Genomic DNA, 20,522 nt, shown 5'->3' on the forward strand with positions numbered 1-20,522 from the left:
CGGAGAGCGGCGAAGTGCGGGGCGGGCGCCTTCCCTCGCTGTCTGGGATTCCGGCCGGCGCTCCGTAACGCAGCCGGGGTGTGCCGGCAGCGGGTGACACGGGGCAGCGATCGCTGCCGCAGCCGCTGCCACCTCCGCCCGGCTGCTCCGTGCTGGTCTAAGCTGAAGAGAGCTTGGCTGAGCTACGCTGGGCTGGGCTGGTCTGAGCTTGCTCGGGCTGTGGCGCTCCGTGCTCGGCCGCCTCCGCTGCCGCAGCCGGTCTCGGCGTCGCCTTGGCCGAGGGCACCACCCAGCGGTGCGCGCTGGGACTGCAGCCGCCGCCGCTCGCAGCCCGCGCTGCCGCTCGGCCCGGCCCGCGATCCCGAACCCACCGGGACACCCGGGGCCACCCAACGGAACGCGGCCTTAACCAGGCCAGCCTACAGACGAGGCTCAGCCCAGACGTACAGAGCCTCATCACTATGCAGGATGAAATGAGAGATAGGACGATGGTGACAGCACGGGCATTCCAATGAACTCTCTCCGCACTGCAACTCCATGCTAAGGAACTGTACCCACCCAACATTGCTTCAGACGTGGGACATAATGAGACAGTTAATAGCAGACTTAAATATTTCTTGTCAGGTCTTTCCTGCAAAGACCATGTCACCATGAAAGTAGCTTGGCTGCTGTCTTTATTTCAGTCTGACAAAATTTTCAGTTTCTAAACCCAGAGTCATACCAATTTACGTCGTTAAACTATACAACTTCAGCACACCACAGAGTGTGACAAGCTTTCCAAGTATTTCATGCATCACAGACATCATTCAAACAGTCACTTATTCTAGATGTGGTGGCAGTTCTCTAGAGGAACAGGGAAGGTAATGCTCAAACACAGCTCTGAGAGCAGGGTAAAGGGAAAAAAGGAGAATGCAAATGCTCTAACACATATGGAGAAAGTAATTTGTGGACAGATTTCTAGTCCTAAAGTAAAATATAGAATTCTGTAAAAAGAATGAGGAAACAAAACTCAAAGTACTTTTTTCCAGTTGCTTTCAAACTTTCAAGTTCTTGATTTTACCCTCAGAAATTTCTTTGATGGACACGTGGAATTATCATGCCCACAAATATAGTGAATAATTTTAAATGACTCTGTATAGTTATAGCCTGTCCAAGCACAGGTTAATGTGACATTGCCATATTTCCAAGGCAGTTCCAAGGAGACAGAACACCAAACCTACTCTTATAAGACAAAGAAAGAGATCATTGTGTTTTTTGCTGCTCTACTGTGTTTTGGAGTGCTCTGCTCCGTTCTGGTAGGATCAAAACCCCAGTCTACTTTCATGCAGAGCTGGAATTGCCTTCATTGCAATGGCTAGATGGAACAAGTTCAAAAATTCAGTGGGCAGCACTAATGAAGCATCTGCAGATGCACAATGGCCATACAGACAGACCTACTGGGAAGAAAGTGTAACAGACAGAGCCCACACATCTCAAACAGAGACATCTAAAACCCCAGAGAGGAAAAGGCTCATGCTAATAGAACATCATGAAACAAAATTCAGAACTACCTCGCTTTTCTAGGAAAAGAGCTTTGTGTCATATCAGCAAGTCTGAGATTCATCTACGCAACAGTACCAACGAGCTATAAGAAAGAATAGGAAGTCAAAAGTCAGGTCTGAAAGCAAGAGACACAAAAGGATAGATGGGAGTGCATTATTAAAAACTATCAGAAATGGTTGTGAGAGGGATCAAGTATACTACTGTCTGAAGGATTGAATCTGAATATCTTTTTATTCTTAATGGTATTGTTGGAGAAGAAAACAAATTTTACTCTGATTAAGAATTGGCAGAAAATGACCTGGACAATTGTGAACAAATTTTCTCTGGCAGAATCATTGCCATATGCTGCAGACTGGATACGCTCCCCATACGGGCCATGAAGCCTCTGGCTGTACAGACCTGAGCTAGGTGAAGGAAAGAGCATTGAACTGTCCTGCAGAGAGAGTGCCAGCATTGTCTGGGGCCATGTCCTCAGTGCTGACAGGGACAGCAGGGAAATCCTGTTCCTCATCGGGGCCCTGGCCCTCGGCGCAGTGCTGTGGGGGCAGGCTGGGCAGGATGGGTTTGAGGAATCTGAACTCGCTGTTGCCCGAGCCCGTTGTCAGGCTGATCTCGTAGCAATAGGGGCGGGGCAGGGTCCCTGCGGCGGCAGCATCGGCCAGGCTGCTCTGCAAGGTGTCGGCAGTATAGAGCACATGGCCGGCCTTCAGCTCCTTCCTCCTGCACACCTTGCGAGCCAGCAGGACCGCGGTGGAGATGAGGAAGAGAAGGGAGACAAAGACCAAGGCAAGGATTAAGTAGGTGGTCAGGGAGGCGTCCTGATCCTCGGTGGCTGGGCTGGCGTGCGGGAGGCGCACATCGGAGAAGTCCTTGAGCAGGAGAGCACTCAGAGCTGCCGTGGCTGAGAGCGGGGGCTGGCCGTTGTCTCTGACCAGCACAAGGATCTTCTGCTTGACACTGTCTCTCTCTGTCACCGGCCTCCTCAGACGCACCTCGCCGCTCTGCAGGCCCACGGAGAAGAGCCCCGGGTCGGTGGCCCTCAGCAGGTGGTAGGAGAGCCAGGAGTTCTGTCCCGAGTCGGCATCGATGGCCACCACTTTGCTGATGAGGTAGCCCGCCTCGGCCGACACGGGCACCAGCTCGCTGGAGGCTGGGCTGCTCTCCTGGGCCGGGTAGAGCACGAGCGGTGCGTTGTCGTTCTCGTCCAGCACCACAAGGTGGACGGTGACGTTGGCTCTGAGCGGAGGAGAGCCCGCGTCAGAGGCACTGACCGTCACCTCGCTCTGCCTCAAGTGCTCGTAGTCCAGGGGCCGCAGCACAAACACGTGCCCGTTCTCCGAGTTCACCGAGATGCAGGAGCACCGGGCCCGCTCTGGCCCTTGCTCTGGTGCCAGCGAATAGCTCACCTTGGCATTCAGCCCCACGTCAGCATCTGCAGCGCTCACGGCTCCTACAAACACCGTGCCGACATTGTTCTCACGCACGTACATGGTGTAGGAGGTCTGGTTGAAGACGGGCGCATTGTCATTGACGTCCGAGATGTCCACGGTGAAGGTGTGCGTGCTTGTGAGAGGAGGCGAGCCCGCATCTGCTGCCGTCACCCTGAGCACGTACTGAGGCGTCTCCTCGCGGTCCAGCGCGCTCACTGTCACCAGCTCATAGTAATTCTTATAGGCTGGCCGCAGGGAGAAGAAGAGCTGATCCTCCAGGGCACAGGAGATCTTCCCGTTGGCACCAGAATCCCGGTCCCTGACCGTGAACAGGGCAACCACCGTGCTGGGCACCGTGTTCTCGGGGAGGGGACTGCTGAAGGAACTGACCACCAGCTCTGGGGCATTGTCATTCACATCCACCACCTCCACCAAGACTTTGCAGATTGCTGAGAGCCCCCCTCCATCTCTGGCTCTCACACGGAATTCATGATGCTCTGCTACCTCAAAGTCCAGAGGTTTTGTGATTTTAATTTCACCAGTTATGGGATCAATTGAAAATGCTGAGTCACCCTGTCCCACTGCCTGTCTGAGTTGATAGGAAATGTCCCCATTAACTCCTTCATCCGGATCAGTTGCCAGAACAGTCAGAACCACAGACCCTTCTGGCATATTTTCTAAAACCTTCCCTGTGTACACCTCCTTTGTGAAGATGGGAGCATTGTCATTTACATCAATAATTGCAATGTGGACTTGGGTAGTGCCACTCCTAGGAGGAGAGGCCCCATCCACGGCAATAACCCTGAAACTCATCTCTTTCTGCTCCTCTCTGTCTAGTGGCTTTTCTAAGATCAGTTCAAGATATTTGTCATCCTCACTCCGACTTCCATAGGAGACACTGAAGTACTCATTCTCGGGAGAGATGCTGTATGCTTGGACTGTATTGCTGCCAATATCGAGGTCCCGAGCACCCTCCAGCGGGAAACGTGAACCTGGCTCGCTCGTTTCCGGGATGTCAAAACTGACTCGATCCTCGGGGAAGACGGGTGAATGGTCATTGATATCTTTCACAATCACTGCGACCCGAAAGAACTGGAGAGGATTGGAAAGAAGCAGCTCGAAGGGGAGCATGCAGGCGGCCGACTGGGCGCACAGCTGCTCCCGGTCCAGCCTGCCCGCCACGACGAGGCGGCCCGAGGCGCGCTCTAAGCGAAAATGCTGCCGGCCGTCCTCCGAGACCAGGCGGGCGCGGCGAGCCGAGAGCTGCGCCGGCGTCAGCCCCGCATCCTCCGCCAGCTCGCCCACCACGGAGCCGCTTTCCGCCTCCTCGGCTACGGAGTAGCGGATGGGCTCGGCGCGAGCGAGCGGCAGCCACAGGAAAGCAGACACACAAAGCACTTGCCTTGCGAGCGCCATGGCGCGGAGGCGGCCGCGGCGGGCGGTGTAGGTGTCGGTGTCCCGGCGGGTGTTGCGGGCGATTCCCGGCGGAGAGCGGCGAAGTGCGGGGCGGGCGCCTTCCCTCGCTGTCTGGGATTCCGGCCGGCGCTCCGTAACGCAGCCGGGTTGTGCCGGCAGCGGGTGACAAGGGGCAGCGATCGCTGCCGCAGCCGCTGCCACCTCCGCCCGCCTGCTCCGTGCTGGTCTATGCTGTACTGAACTGAGCTGACTCTAAGGTGGGCTGGTCTGAGCTTGCTCGGGCTGTGGCGCTCCGGGCTCGGCCGCCTCCGCTGCCGCAGCCGCTCGGCGTCGCCTTGGCCGAGCGCACCACCCAGCGGTGCGCGCTGGGACTGCAGCTGCCGCCGCCTGCAGCCCGCGCTGCCGCTCGGCCCGGCCCACGATCCCGAACCCACCGGGACCCACGGGGGCCAGCAACGGAACGCGGCCTTCACCAGGCCAGCTTAAAGACGAGGCTCAGCCGAGAAGGTGAGAATAGCTTCATTCCTCAGTAGGAGAAATCACACAGGGATAGGGCCATGGGGACATAACGGGTATGCCAATGAAGACTGTAGTGGCTTCACATGCACACGCAGGAACTGTACCAACATTGCTGCAGTCAAGGGACACATCGAGAAGTCAACTCCCAGAATTTTGGGAAGTCTTGAGAGGGCTTTCCCAGAAAGAACGTCTCTAAAAAGACTTCTGTCGCCACAAAAGGAGTCAGAGTGCTCTCTTTATTTCAGTCTAACACCTTTTTTCACTTTTTAATCACACAATTATAGAAATTTATAATATTAAACTGTCTAAGTTCAAAACATCACAGCGTGAGGGAGGTGTTCAGAATATTTCATGCCTCACAGACATCCTTGAAACAACCAGTTATTCTAGATGGGGTGGCAGTCCTCTAGAGCAAATGGCTCAGTACATTTCAGAGGAGAAATGGCCAGCATGGGAAAGCAGATACTCTGACACTAACACAGAAAAGCATTCATGGACAGTTTTTAGCCCCATCAAGAGGTCTTGGGATTCAAGAACAACATTTAAAAGACCAATCTCAATGTCTCTTTTTAAGTTCTTCTTTATTCCTCATGCCAATAATACTCTTTTAGTATTTGTGGAGTTTTCCTTCGCTGCATTCAATGACAAAGAACGTGTTTCTACAACTCTCTACATTTACAGTCTACCCTACCACTGTTTGCGCTCCTGTGTTTCCACAGCAATCCCGAGGTGACAGAAGACCTAAGCCCTTCTCGTAATCCAAAGGAAGATTTTGTTGCCCATTTTGTTGCACCTCTACTCTAAGGAGATAGGAAGATAAGGAAGATGAGACTGCTGTTCCAAAAGTGTCCAAATCACCTCATTCCCTTCAGAGCTGGCGCTGCCTGTGTTGCTATGGCAGGGTGGGAGCAACTCCCTGCTTCACCAGACAGCGCGACTGACGCGTCTGCAGATATTCAATGTCTGCATGGACAAACATAGTAACAAGAAAGCAATGCACACAGAGCTCACATCTCAGAGACATCCAGAACCCTGGGAAGAAAGGGCCTAGTGCCCACAAGACATTGTGACTCAGTAGTCATGACTTCTTGCTTTCCTGAAGCACAAAAAGGGCTTTTTGCATTTCAGTAATAATGTGATTTGTATGGCACCAAGAGACATTTTCTTAAACCTCAGAATAAAAAGTTCAACTGTCTCCTCAGGGAGGAAGAGAAACAGGAGCAGGGCTGTAAGTGCTAACTACACAGTTAAAGCTTACAGGAAATAGAAGTAAAATAGACAAAACACATTAGTAACTAAGAAAGAAAACCTTCACTTTTTTCCTTCCTTCTTTGTTTCTTGGATAGGCAGATTTTTTTTGGAATACAGTTTGCAGGAAATTCATCGCACCAATTGCAAATACAGATATACTTAGGAGTAAAAATTCTCATATCCTGCAGGACAGATCCTGACCTCCCAAGAGCCACAAAGCCTCTGTCTGTGCAGGCCCCAGCTAGTTGAAGGAAAGAGCATTGAACTGTCCTGCAGAGAGAGTGCCAGCATTGTCTGGGGCCATGTCCTCGGTGCTGACAGGGACAGCGGGGAAATCCTGTTCCTCATCGGGGCCCTGGCCCTCGGCGCAGTGCTGTGGGGGCAGGCTGGGCAGGATGGGTTTGAGGAATCTGAACTCGCTGTTGCCCGAGCCCGTTGTCAGGCTGATCTCGTAGCAATAGGGGCGGGGCAGGGTCCCTGCGGCGGCTGCATTGGCCAGGCCGCTCTGCAAGGTGTCGGCAGCATAGAGCACATGGCCGGCCTTCAGCTCCTTCCTCCTGCACACCTTGCGAGCCAGCAGGACTGCGGTGGAGATGAGGAAGAGAAGGGAGACAAAGACCAAGGCAAGGATTAAGTAGGTGGTCAGGGAGGCGTCCTGATCCTCGATGGCTGGGCTGGCGTGTGGGAGGCGCACGTCGGAGAAGTCCTTGAGCAGGAGAGCACTCAGAGCTGCCGTGGCTGAGAGCGGGGGCTGGCCGTTGTCTCTGATCAGCACAAGGAGCTTCTGCTTGACACTGTCTCTCTCTGTCACCGGCCTCCTCAGACGCACCTCGCCGCTCTGCAGGCCCACGGAGAAGAGCCCCGGGTCGGTGGCCCTCAGCAGGTGGTAGGAGAGCCAGGAGTTCTGTCCCGAGTCGGCATCGACGGCCACCACTTTGCTGATGAGGTAGCCCGCCTCGGCCGACACGGGCACCAGCTCGCTGGAGGCTGGGCTGCTCTCCTGGGCCGGGTAGAGCACGAGCGGTGCGTTGTCGTTCTCGTCCAGCACCACAAGGCGGACGGTGACGTTGGCTCTGAGGGGAGGAGAGCCCGCGTCAGAGGCACTGACCGTCACCTCGCTCTGCCTCAAGTGCTCGTAGTCCAGGGGCCGCAGCACAAACACGTGCCCGTTCTCCGAGTTCACCGAGATGCAGGAGCACCGGGCCCGCTCTGGCCCTTGCTCTGGTGCCAGCGAATAGCTCACCTTGGCATTCAGCCCCACGTCAGCATCTGCAGCGCTCACGGCTCCTACAAACACCGTGCCGACGTTGTTCTCACGCACGTACATCGTGTAGGAGGTCTGGTTGAAGACGGGCGCATTGTCATTGACGTCCGAGATGTCCACGGTGAAGGTGTGCGTGCTTGTGAGAGGAGGCGAGCCCGCATCTGCTGCCGTCACCCTGAGCACGTACTGAGGCGTCTCCTCGCGGTTCAGCGCGCTCACTGTCACCAGCTCATAGTAATTCTTATAGGCTGGCTGCAGGGAGAAGAAGAGCTGATCCTCCAGGGCACAGGCGATCTTCCCGTTGGCACCAGAATCCCGGTCCCTGACCGTGAACAGGGCAACCACCGTGCCGGGCACTGTATTCTCCGGAAGGGGACTGCTGAAGGAACTGACCACCAGCTCTGGGGCATTGTCATTCACATCCACCACCTCCACCAACACCTTGCAGATTGCTGAGAGGCCCCCTCCATCTGTAGCCCTTACATGGAGTTCATGATGGTCTGAATCCTCGAAGTCCAGAGGTTTTGTAAGTTTAATTTCACCAGTTCTAGGATCAATCACAAATGTTGAGTCACTCTGACCCAGTGTCTTGCTGAATTGATAGGAGATGTCCCCATTAACTCTTTCATCCGGATCAGTTGCTGTAACAGTCAAAACCACAGAGTTTTCTGGAATGTTTTCTAAAATCTTTGCCATGTACTCGTCCTGTGTGAATTTGGGAGCATTGTCATTTGCATCCAGAATGACGATTTTCACTTCTGCAGTGCCACTCCTGGGAGGAGAGCCCCCATCCACGGCAATAACACTGAAACTCATCTCTGCCTGTTCCTCTCTGTCAAGTGGCTTTTCCAGGACTAGTTCAACATACTTCTTGCCTGAAATCCCAGTCCCATAGGATGCAGTAAAGTAGTCGTTCTCGGGGGAGATGCTGTACTCCTGAACTGTGTTGCTGCCAATATCGAGGTCCTGAGCACCCTCCAGTGGGAAACTAGAGCCTGGCTCACTAGTTTCTGGAACCTTAAAAGTCACTCGTTCATCAGGGAAAACAGGGGAATGGTCATTGATATCCTCGAGAGTCACCTCGACCCGAAAGAACTGGAGGGGGTTGGAGAGGAGCAGCTCGAAGGGGAGCATGCAGGCGGCCGACTGGGCGCACAGCTGCTCCCTGTCCAGCCTGCCCGCCACGACGAGGCGGCCCGAGGCGCGCTCTAAGCGAAAATGCTGCCGGCCGTCCTCCGAGACCAGGCGGGCGCGGCGAGCCGAGAGCTGCGCCGGCGTCAGCCCCGCATCCTCCGCCAGCTCGCCCACCACGGAGCCGCTTTCCGCCTCCTCGGCTACGGAGTAGCGGATGGGCTCGGCGCGAGCGAGCGGCAGCCACAGGAAAGCAGACACACAAAGCACTTGCCTTGCGAGCGCCATGGCGCGGCCGGTGTGGGTGTCGCGGCGGGTGTTGCGGGCGATTCCTGGCGGAGAGCGGCGAAGTGCGGGGCGGGCGCCTTCCCTCGCTGTCTGGGATTCCGGCCGGCGCTCCGTAACGCAGCCGGGTTGTGCCGGCAGCGGGTGACACGGGGCAGCGCTCGCTGCCGCAGCCGCTGCCACCTCCGCCTGGCTTAGCTGTGCTGATCTGAGCTGAAAAGAGCTGGCTCTAATCCGAACTGAGCTGGTCTGGTCTGAGCTTGCTCGGGCTGTGGCGCTCCGGGCTCGGCCGCCTCCGCTGCCGCAGCCGCTCGGCGTCGCCTTGGCCGAGGGCACCACCCAGCGGTGCGCGCTGGGACTGCAGCCGCCGCCGCCTGCAGCCCGCGCAGCCGCTCGGCCCGGCCCGCGATCCCGAACCCGTATCGGCGGCTCGTCCTCTTCCAGTCTTCTCCGTTCCCTTGCCCGAGCTCGCGATCTGGTGTGCTCTTTTCTAGGTATTGACGCGTCCGCAGCTTTCAAGAAACGCGGCGGCAAGAGCAGCTCAACGATTTTCCAGGGCAGAATGAGGCAGTAGCTGATCTCGGAGGGACTGAGCCGCTTTCCACGGCAGGAGAAACCGGCCTGGGGCCTAAAGAAGGAGATACGTCTATAACAGCAGGGAACGGCACTACAACTACTGGGGAATCTCAGGCTGAGGACGGGGAACGGAGGTGCGTTCCAGCACGGCTCAGGATTGGCCGCGCACGCCTACTGGCCAGTCTTGCGGCTAAAAGGGAGGAGTGGCTGCGCTCCCCGCCAGGGCTTCCCGGTCGCAGGCAGGCTGCGAGCGGCGTAGCGGCTCCTCGTCCATGTCCAGCCCCGCCTCATGATTGCTATGAAGGCTGGGCAGGATGGGCCTCAGGAACTGGAATTCGCTCCTCCCCGAGCCGCTGGTCAGACACATTTCGTAGCGGTAAGCCGGCGACAGAGTGCCAGTGCTGCCTACGCCCACGTCGTCGCTGGCGAAACCTCCGTCCGCGTAGCAGCTGGGAGAGGGAGGAGGAAGTTCTGCCCGGACGCGAGCTTTGCAGAGCGTGTTCGCCGTTAACACCAGAACGGACAAGAGGAAAAGTGACGAGACGCAGACCAGGGAGGCGATGAGGTAAGTGGTGAGCATTTCCTCCTCGGCCACCTGCGGCTGCTGTCCGCCTGCGGGATCGTGACCAAGCTGGTGGAAAGCATCGGAGAAATCGTCCACCAGTGCCACGGCGAGGGTGGCGGTGGCAGAGCGCGAGGGCTGCCCGCGGTCCCGCACCAGCACGATGAGCCTCTGCCGGGCCGCGTCCCTCTCTGTCATGGCCCGCGCCGTGCGCACCTCGCCGCTGTGCAGCCCCACGCGGAACAGCCCCGGCTCCGTGGCCTTGGCCAGCTCGTAGGACAGCCACGCGTTCTGCCCCGCGTCCGCGTCCACCGCCACCACCTTGGCCACCAGGTAGCCGGACGGTGCCCAGCGCGGCACCAGCTCTGCGGCCGCGCTGCTCTCGGGGGCCGGGTGCAGCAGCACGGGCGCGTTGTCGTTCTCGTCGCGCACGACGATGTGCAGCACGGCCTGGGCGCTGAGCGGCGGGGAGCCGCCGTCGGCCGCGCGCACTGTCACCTCGAAGGCGCGCACCTTCTCGTAGTCCAGAGGGCGCAAAGTCCGGACGGTTCCACTCTCCGCGTCCACTGAAACGAGTGATGCGGCGGCGAGGGTGCCCGTCGGTGGCGGCACTAGCGAGTATCTCACGCGGGCGTTTTCTCCCGCGTCAGGATCCGTGGCACTGAGGCGGCCCAGGCTCCTCCCCGCGGGCTCGTTTTCGCTCATTACCATGGTGTAAATGGCCTGGGTGAAGGTGGGTGCATTGTCGTTCACATCCAAGAGCCTCACTAGCAGGGATTTGGATGCCGAGAGGGCGGGGGAGCCCTCGTCTCGAGCTCGCAGCGTCACGTTGTATTCCTCCACCTGCTCCCGGTCCAGCGTCTCTGAGGTCACCAGCGCGTGCGCGTCGGCTGCCAGCAGCGTGATCCTGAAGGGTTGCTCTCCCGTCAACTCGCAGGTCGTCCTGCCATTGTCCCCCGAGTCCCGGTCCCGCACTTTGAAGAGGGCCACCACGGTGTTCGGAAGGGCGGCTTCGGAGACGGTGCTGGTGAGCGAGGTGATGATCACCTCGGGGGCATTATCGTTCACGTCCTTCACCTGCACCTCCGCCTTGCAATGCGTGGACAGGCCCCCTCCATCTGTGGCTTGGACGTCTATCTCGTAGTTCTTTTTTTCTTCATAATCCAAAGGCTTTTTGAGTCGAATCTGGCCTGTCTTTGGGTTTATTTTAAATGTCTCGAAATTTTCCTCTGAATTTTGAACTATAGAATAGACGATTTCTCCGTTTATGCCAGAGTCTAAATCACTAGCAGACACTACCACCACTAAGGTATCCTGGGAGCTATTTTCCAGTATGGAGACTTTATACAGACTTCGAGCAAATACCGGGCTGTTGTCATTTATATCCAGGACTACCACGCGGATTAAAGCTGTGCCAGACCGCGGTGGATTCCCACCATCCACACCCGTGATGCTGAAAGCAACTTCTGCCTGCTGCTCTCGGTCCAGGGCTCGATCCAACACCAGCTCGGCGTACCTCCCGCCGTCACTCCGCCGCCGGGTGTAGACAAGGAAATACTCGTTCGAGCTGATACTATAATGCTGAACGCTATTGTTCCCCACGTCTGGATCGTGAGCGCTTTCCAACAAAAACCGAGTCCCCGGCACTGTCGACTCCGAAATCTTTAAAACAATCTCTTTATTTAGGAACACAGGAGCATGATCGTTTATGTCGGTGAGTCTTACCTCAGCTCGGAAGGACTGCAGTGGGCTCTGCAGCAGCACCTCAAAACGCACCAGGCAGGGCTCGCTCTGTCCGCACAGCTCTTCCCGGTCCATTTGCTCTCTCACCACCAAATCCCCGGTGTGCTGGTTCAGCTGTAAATACTGCTTTTCTCCTTCAGGAACGACTCGAGCCTTACGAGCCAATAATTCCTCACCGGTTAGTCCCAAATCCTTAGCGATATTCGCCACAAAAGAGCCTCTCTCCGCCTCTTCGGGCACAGAGTACCGAGCGGTTTCCGCTCTCATCCCCGAGACGCAGAGGACAAGGATCAGAGCCATCGCTCGCCCCGGGAGCGGTTCCTCGCTCTTCCTCGGCTCCATTCTCTTCCAGAGACCCAATCTCCTCTCCTGTAAGCTGGATGGAGCTGCCGATACAGCCTGCCGAACCCCGAACGAGGCAGCCCGAGATGGTGCAGCCCCGCCCGCCCGAATCGCGGGGGCGGCGGAACTCGGAGCTGCGCGGAGCTCCCGCGGTCAGCAGCGGCACCAGGCGGCCGAGCTGTGGAAGGATTCGAAGATTTCCCAGCGCAAAGCCTGGAAAGCAGAGATTAACGGCTCGTTTTCTCCTTTCCTAGGTCAAAGCATAGGGATTTAAATGTCCATACAACCGTATTCAAAGTATGGCCACTGGCTGAATGAGCAATGCCTCTGTTTACCCTCTACTTCAAAAAGGAGTTTATTTAAAGCAGGCCTGTTCCTTTTGTTTTGGTTCCCCCTCCCTTCCCAGCAGTGTGTACGCTTTGAATAAATGACTTTCCGGCTGCCCAGCTGGAAGAGCTGTATATTCTTACAGGGGTCCAGCCACCAGGTGAGGTGGTCTTTTAACCGCGGCAGCAATCTCCAGAGTCGTTCTCGGAATGGACAGAGATTGTTCCCGCAGTTCATGACCTCTCCTGCTGGGAGCCTTTGGGAATGGACAGCTGAAAAAAACCACGCTGAAAAAAACCTCCTCCGCCTTGCTCCGACTTCTGAGTCCGTCCTATTTCCCAGGTCGTTCTGATTTCCCCCGCATTAATTCCACTCCAGATGCACGGATTTATTCCCGAAGTCTTGCTCTAGAGTTGGCTTTTTCGTCGGCGATGACTGTGGCAAGTGATTTCGAGACAGCACACTCACCCGAGGGAGTTCCAAGCAGATTTATTGTTTTCTAACATCACTCATTTGACTCTTTAAAATGGTTCAACGATAGGAATTATCACATTACTTTAATACTGACTGACGAAAGAAAACCGGAAAGCTTCTTAACACTCTATATTCTACAGTGTCCTAAGCTAATTGTAAATGGTTTCGTCTATTTTACTGAAAAACCACAAACAATACTTGTAATTGTCTTGGTTTTTAAAAACCGTGAAATAGTATTTTCAACTTTATGCAACAAAAGAAAGGAAGAAAGAATACACGGCTCAAAGCCCACTGTTTACAATTAGGAGAGCCTGTAAACTCCTGGTCAAATATGCCAAGTGTGCCAATGCCAGCAGTTCAAAATGTAAACAGCTTCTGCTTCTTTTCTAAGAAATTCCTTTGCAAGCATCACTTTATTTTGCATAATATCTTTTTCGCCTGTTGTTGAATACATGGCAGAAAATTAAGATATTATTACAAAGCTCTCTCCATAAAAAGAAAGAAACAAACAAAGTGCGAAAGGAAACCCGCAAGAGGTGGTATAACAAGAAGTTGAAGGTCTGCTGCCAGTTTTCAGTATTTCTCGAAGTATGTAGAAGCAGTAGCATTCTCAAAATTATACATTATTCTGAATGATAATTATTGATTATTATGATAATAAGTTATTATTATGTAATCAACATGCAGCACAGTTCTCCTCCATCGAGGCACAATTACAAAATACCTACATGAATAAAGTACTGCTCAGGGGGAAAGTACTCTCACAGAGAAGGCTTCATCTCCCTGGTACTTTAAAGGGAAGTGTTTGGTCTCTTTGTTTCCTTTTCCCTGTGAGGACAAACTTGTCTTTCTCTTCTCTTATTGATGGGCGAGCCAAGGGTTTTGCTCAGAACTGACATTTAGCTCCAGCTCCCTGTTTGCAGGGCAAACTGCGCCTGCAGCTCTGGGCCCTGTATCTTCAGAGAAGGGAGCACTGTCCTGCAAAGAACAGAGAGAGCAGTTGTTACATGGAGTTGAAGGAAAGCAGGAGTCACCGAGAAGCTTAGAGGATGTGTCTTACACCAGTGCCTGTGTCACACCCCTCCTCTCCACCGGGAGCCAAAGAGAAAGCAGCACTTGGTGGATCTCTGACCTGAATGAAGAACACCTGAAGTGAGAAACCATCCTCCAAAATGGTACTATTGCAAAACCTTAATGAGTCTCTATAAAACTTTGATGAGTTTTGAGTAATTCAAAATGTTGACAGCCCCAAACAGAAACCACTTTCTCACAAACTGTAAATGTGGATTAATGTTGATATATCAAGAAGGCTCCTTGTCTTCCCTAAGGCTACCGTGATTCTGACACTGCAGTAAAGTGAGTCCAAGTGATGGTTATGAAATATGAAACTATTAACTGACCCTGATGGTGTTTGTGTTTCTCCAAACTCTTATATGTTCATCATCCTGTCTACTGTGAAATGCTAGATGGATCCTTGGACATTCTCCATGGAGTCCCCACAAAATCCCATACTAAGAGGTCACTGACTGATAACCACACTTTTCTGGCCAACACTATCCATGCAAGTCACAAAAACATAAAGGAATTATGTGGTAGAGGTTCCCACCTCCAGCAGTTTTTAAGACAGCTTGAGTTCAGCACTGCCACCACCCTGGTGAATGCACAGGGCAGCACTGAGCACCAGCTCCCAACAGAAGTGCAGGGGACATAGTTGGTGTCACCCTTTGCACAGCTGTCCCTGTAGTCCCATCTGATGCTGGACAGGCCACTACATTCCCACTACTGCCACCTCCGGGAGGATGTATCCCTAGGAATGGTGTCGTTGCTGCTCCAGGTCCTTACAGGCTCTGTACAGTGTGTGGGCAGGACCCACATGTCTGTAGGCACACGGTGTGTGCTGATTGGGAGTGGGGCTGCGGTCCAGCCTCATGCCCAAGCTGTGCAAGACAGGTGAACAGTATTGAAGGTAATGAGACCTGGCGTGCCCAGTGCACTGACCAACCACCATAAGGTAGAGAGGACACACAGGTGCAATGCATGAACATGAAAGGTATAAAAGGCTGGGCTAAAGATCAAGAAGAGCACACGCTTGGAGCCTTCTGGAGTGGTATGGGGTTATGACTGCAGCCTTCTGAAACTGTATGGTGCTACTCTGTGTATTGTGGCCATCTCTACCTGTACTTTCACCTTCTCATGGCCTAACTCCTCCCCTTTGAAGTGACACCAAAAACTTGATCCATCACAAATATTCAGCATATGTATGGGCCCAGCTGCCCAGAGAGGTGGTGGCTGCCCCACCCCTGGAAATATGCAAGGTCAGATTGGATGGAGCTGTGAGCAACCTGATCTAGTTGAAGGTATCCATGCTCAGTGCATGAGGGTTTGGACTTAACGTCTTTTAAAGGTGCATTCCAACCCAAAATGTTCTATCCTTCTATGATGCAGAGAGGCATGGTTGGGGAGCAGCTGAGCCCTGCTGGATCTTCCTGGGAGGCCTCTCCAGCAGTTCTGAGACCCCTTCTATCATCTCCTCCAACCCCAGGGACTCCTCCACTAGCACTTCTGCAGCTTCAGTAGTGCTGGCCCCCACGGCTTGTCACACCTCCCTCCCTCCCGCCTGCCCGATGGCCCTGTCAGTCCCTCACCTGCGCAGCCCAGTCGCCCTCGGCCCCGAGGTTGGCCGCATCCTGCGAGCACACCGAGCTCCGCTGCTCGCTGGGCCCGGGGGGCAGCCCGGCGGGGAAGCAGGGGAAGAGCGGCCTGAGGAAACGGAACTCGCTGTTGACGGTGCCGGCTGCGAAGCAGACGTCGTACACGTAGCTGCGGGGCAGGGAGCCCGCGCTGCTCTCCGTGGCAGTCGTCGGGAACGTGGGCAAAGTCTCCGTCTCGCTCCGCCTGGCCCGCCGCACCTTCACTACCGCGGCGGCCACCGCGGTGGCGAGGAACAGCGCCGACACGCAGACCAGGGAGCCGATGAGGTACAGAGTAAGCGGCCCGTCGGGCTCGGCGGCCGGTGCCTCCTCGCTCACCCTTAAATAGGCTTCGGAGAAGCCATCCACCAGTGCCACGGCGAGGGTGGCGGTGGCAGAGCGCGAGGGCTGCCCGCGGTCCCGCACCAGCACGATGAGCCTCTGCCGGGCCGCGTCCCTCTCTGTCACGGCCCGCGCCGTGCGCACCTCGCCGCTGTGCAGCCCCACGCGGAACAGCCCCGGCTCCGTGGCCTTGGCCAGCTCGTAGGACAGCCACGCGTTCTGACCCGCGTCCGCGTCCACCGCCACCACCTTGGCCACCAGGTAGCCGGACGGTGCCCAGCGCGGCACCAGCTCTGCGGCCGCGCTGCTCTCGGGGGCCGGGTGCAGCAGCACGGGCGCGTTGTCGTTCTCGTCGCGCACGACGATGTGCAGCACGGCCTGGGCGCTGAGCGGCGGGGAGCCGCCGTCGGCTGCGCGCACTGTCACCTCGAAGGCGCGCACCTTCTCGTAGTCCAGCGGGCGGAGGATATAAACATCCCCGTTTTCAGCGTTGACTGACACTTCGTGCTGCTCTTTGCCCTCCTGCCTCACCAGTGCGTAATTCACACGGGCATTTATTCCTGCGTCGGCGTCCGTGGCCTTCATGCTGCCGATGCGGAGCATGGGGCTGTTGTTTTCCGTGACAGACATGGTGTAAACCTCCTGGGTGAACTCTGGGGGATTGTCGTTCACATCCGAGATCTGCACGAAGATGCTTTCCTGAGAGCTCAGCCGCTTCCTGCCCCAGTCCGTGGCTGTGATGGTGATGTTATACTCCGCCGTCCTCTCCCTGTCTAGAGCCGCGTTTGTTCTCAGTTCGTAGTAATTATCAAAAGTGGGGGTGAGACTGAACGGCAAGTCCCCGTCGATGGAACACTCCGTCCTGCCGTTGTCTCCCGAGTCCCGGTCCCGCACACTGAACAGGGCCACCACGGTGCGTGGCGGGGCGTCCTCGGGAATGGAGGTGCTGAGGGAGGTGAGCGCTATCTCCGGGGTGTTGTCATTCACGTCCAGGACCTCCACCTGTACTTTGCAGTGCGCAGATAGCCCTCCGCCGTCCGTGGCTTTCACCACCATCTTGTGGGATTTTGTTTCCTCAAAATCCAGCTTGCCTGCTACTCGTATTTCACCGGTGGTCGGGTTCAGCTGGAAGAGCTGCCGGGATCGCTCCGATGTCTGGGTAAAGGCATAACCAACCTCCCCGTTGGACCCTTCGTCGGTATCAGCGGCAGTGACTCTGACCACCAGCTGCTCCAGGGGGCTGTTCTCAGCCAGGCGCACCTCGTAGGTCTCCCTTTCGAAGACAGGAATGTTATCATTGGCATCCAGCACCATGATCCGGACCTGAGCCGTGCCCGACCTGGGTGGTGACCCCCCGTCGGTGGCGGTCAGAAGTAAATTCAGCTCTCCCTGCTCTTCACGATCAAGCTGGCGCTGCAGGACAAGTTCCAGGTCTTTTACTCCATCTTTCGCTGTTCCAATAGCGAGGGAGAAATGAGGATTGGGGGCAAGGCTGTAGTTCTGCAAACTGTTAATGCCCACGTCCTTGTCTTGGGCGCTTTCCAGGGGAAAACGGGAGCCAGGAGATGCTGTTTCCAGAATCTTTAAAACCATCTCCTTCTCCGGGAACACGGGCGAGTTGTCGTTTACGTCACGAACTTCCACCTCCCCGCGGATAAGCTGCAACGGATTTTCAAAGAATATCTTAAAGACGAGCGTGCAGGTATCGCTCTGAGGACAGATCTCCTCTCGGTCCAGCGATTCCTTTGCCGTCAGGACTCCGGTGTTTTGATTGAGCCGGAAAAACTGCTCGTCCCCTTCGGACACAACGCGGGCTTTGCGAGCCGCAAGCTGGCTCAGAGGAACCCCCAGGTCCTTGGCGATATTGGCGACAAAGGAGTCCCTCTCCATTTCCTCCGGCACGGAGTAGCGGAGGGTTTCAGCCTCGCTCTGACACACGCAAACACACAGAATAAGCAAGATCACTTGCCTCTTTCTGTCTCCGCTCCGTCTCCCACAGGCCATCGCTCTCCAAAACCGCCATCCACAGTCCTCGGCGGCTCCCAGCATTTTTTAGTAGCGTCCGAAAATGAGCTTTGTGGGCCAGCAATCCTGGGGTGAAGGAATCTGGAAGCCCCCGAGTGCTCTGACTCCTTTGCGAGCAGCTCAACTCGCACAGTTTTTTTTGTCTCCCTGTGTCTGGAAAGCCGGGGCGGACCGAGGAACACTCCGGTCCGCGGCCAACATCCCCACCCAGCGTCTGAAGGGGGAATATTTCCTCTCCATCGGGGCAGCGCTGCTGGCTCGGGGTTTGCCGCTTGAACCCGCACTCTTTGTGCCAAAGAGGAGAAAAAAGGTGCGGTGTAAAAGCTCTCCTCTCTCAGAAGTGGGATCCCTGCCCACACACAGAGCGCTGCTCTGGGCATCACATCCCAACTCGCAACAACGAGCTCTTCATACACAGCTGGTTTGCCTTGTGTAGACACGGCGAGTTCCACTGCCACAGAAGAGACTTTCCTTCTCTTCTCCACTTGTTCATCAGCAAAGGGCTATTAGCAAGTGGGGCGAGTCAGAGAAGTTAGTGAAAATAAGAGCTGGTGCCAGAGAGCTGACAAGGAATTGTCCCTAAGTAAAAGTTTCATTATCACCACAGCTCGCAATCACAGCAGGATGACAAAGCTGTCCTAGGACACATCATCCTAATGCTGTTCTTTTCTTACTGGGTATCACATCTCGCCCGACTTTTACACTTTTCTATGTGAAAAAAAGTGCTAAACTTGAAGTCCTGTGTCCGCCTTAGGATGTATGGCCAAGAGCCGGTTTATACGGAAGGAAGGAAACAAACAGAAGCCCCAAAATTAAACTCCGCGATACACAAATGCTAACGAGGAACTGACGGAGACAATAGCAAAGATAAAGCTCTCACCACACTAATTGTCAGGCCATTAAAAGAATAATTGAAACGTAGACCTCAGAGGTCCAACAAAAAACTCTGTAAAAGATAAAGGAAAAGAAAAAAGATCTAAAGATTCTCAGAAAAAAATTACGGATTATCAGAAAAAATGTCACGGAAGAGAACGAATTGATTATGAGGTGTTTGAGAGGGGCTCGAGGAATTTGCAAGGCTTATTGTGACAGGATTAGAGGCAAAATCAAACTCGCTAAGACGGAGATGTCCACAGCAGACCTGTTAGGAACAACCTGTTAGGAACAAACGGAGGTGAAGGGGATATCGAGGGGTCCTGAGCACAGTCGGGTACTGTGAGGCAGAATTCGTGCCGGAAATCAGATAAAAACCTCAGAGTCAGGCAGGCCCCGAAGACAGATTGACACCGCGACTGCTTCTGTGACAAATGTACTGAGGATGTGCACAGCTGCCTGCGAGCCCAGCCCAGCCTTTCTCTTAGAGAATTGAAAAATGAAGGAGGGAACAAAATAGTGCTCGCATTATTTACCTGTGTCTCGAGCATTTTTAGTTCGGATTTTACTATAAAAGAAACTACACTATTAAAAAATATTATACAGTATCATAACCCTCTTGGGTTTGGCACCTTTTCTTTAATTTCCTAGAGGTTTACCCCTTATTTTTGTTTGCTAAAAGGAGTGACGCTCTCAAACAATACTCAAGAGGTCAAGTCCTAGAAATTCTCTGATGTCTTCATTTGTTTTGAAGTAAAAACTTCGTAACAATTAGGGTTGTTTCAGGATTCCCGGAAACTAGCTACTAAAAGATCTTGCACAAACGAAGTCATTTTCGGCGACTTTCTCTTATCACCCATTGTCTTGGACGCATGGTAAGATCTAAACCACTCGCATACATGAGAGGGCAGCTCCTCCTGTCTTCCCTTCCAGGGCACCTCCATCTCTCGAGCTGCGGTCGTTATCACCAACAGAGAACTCAAACCGCAGGCCAAGCACAGCAGCAGATGTGCTGAAAAAGTGGCTTCTCTCTCTTTTTTTTTTTTTTTTGGCCACGCAAAAACAACCGTGACACCTGTAATCCACTTGCTTTGTGCCTGTTTTTTCACCTCCTAGGGGGAAATGTGTATTTCCTTCTACTTGTCCTGATCTTTGGCATCACTTTGCAGCCCTGCGAAAGACACAGGCCGAGAAGAGCTTCCAGAGACATTTCCTACCTGAGTGCAGGAGCCCAATTATTGTTGCTGCCATCATTTCAGCAAGGAAATGTTGTTCTTCAGCTTCAGGTGTAAGGAGAACAGTGATCCCTGACGGAGCTCTTGGCTGTAACAATATCTTTGCTCATCAGAAGATGCTGCTCTTCCACCTATGTTCATATTCTTTCAGAGTATATTCTGAGGGGTTTTTTTTGAGAAATGAAAGAGGGTCACTTACCGTGCAGCACTAGAGAGACAATGCTGGTGTTTTCCTTTGGGTCACAGCAGTGAAATGGATGGGTATTAATTAAAAAAAAAAAAGAAGTTCGAATACTGCTAGACGGAGACACATTGTATTTTAGGACAAATGAAGGAACTATACCCATAACAAGAAAAATTTGCATAAATGTGCCAAAGAATTCACTTATCTCCTCGGGCATACAGTGATGTCGCAGGCTTCCTCATCTTTTGTTTTACTGATGACATCTTTATCCTAAGAAGAACCAAAAAACCAGTCGTCTTCACTCTGTCATT

General features: G+C 54.3%; 2 protein-coding genes across 6 annotated transcripts in view; both read right to left on the minus strand.

Moving 5' to 3' along the window:
• The window catches only part of LOC103817433 (protocadherin beta-15-like), a 40,443-nt gene extending 31,520 nt beyond the window's left edge, over positions 1-8,923 (minus strand). Inside the window, exons 1-2 of one of the 5 annotated variants that reach the window (XM_050979597.1) lie at positions 7,852-8,923; positions 2,271-3,398 (exon numbers count right to left, since the gene is read on the minus strand). In XM_050979597.1, the coding sequence (XP_050835554.1) occupies positions 2,271-3,398; positions 7,852-8,841 (2,118 nt within the window). In that variant the 5' untranslated portion in view covers positions 8,842-8,923. The other 4 variants (XR_007778727.1, XM_050979596.1, XM_050979598.1 and 1 more) reach the window with 4 other exon arrangements.
• Positions 8,924-9,278: 355 nt separating this feature from the next.
• On the minus strand, positions 9,279-18,063 carry LOC108962240 (uncharacterized). The gene is given in 4 exon segments (XM_050979852.1): positions 9,279-12,088; positions 12,135-12,274; positions 15,508-15,600; positions 15,603-18,063. Coding segments are annotated over 4 exon segments (5,058 nt in total). The 5' UTR covers positions 17,944-18,063; the 3' UTR covers positions 9,279-9,604.
• Positions 18,064-20,522: the final 2,459 nt, after the last annotated feature.

Source organism: Serinus canaria, chromosome 13 (assembly GCF_022539315.1).
Source record: "Serinus canaria isolate serCan28SL12 chromosome 13, serCan2020, whole genome shotgun sequence".
Classification (NCBI taxonomy): domain Eukaryota; kingdom Metazoa; phylum Chordata; class Aves; order Passeriformes; family Fringillidae; genus Serinus; species Serinus canaria.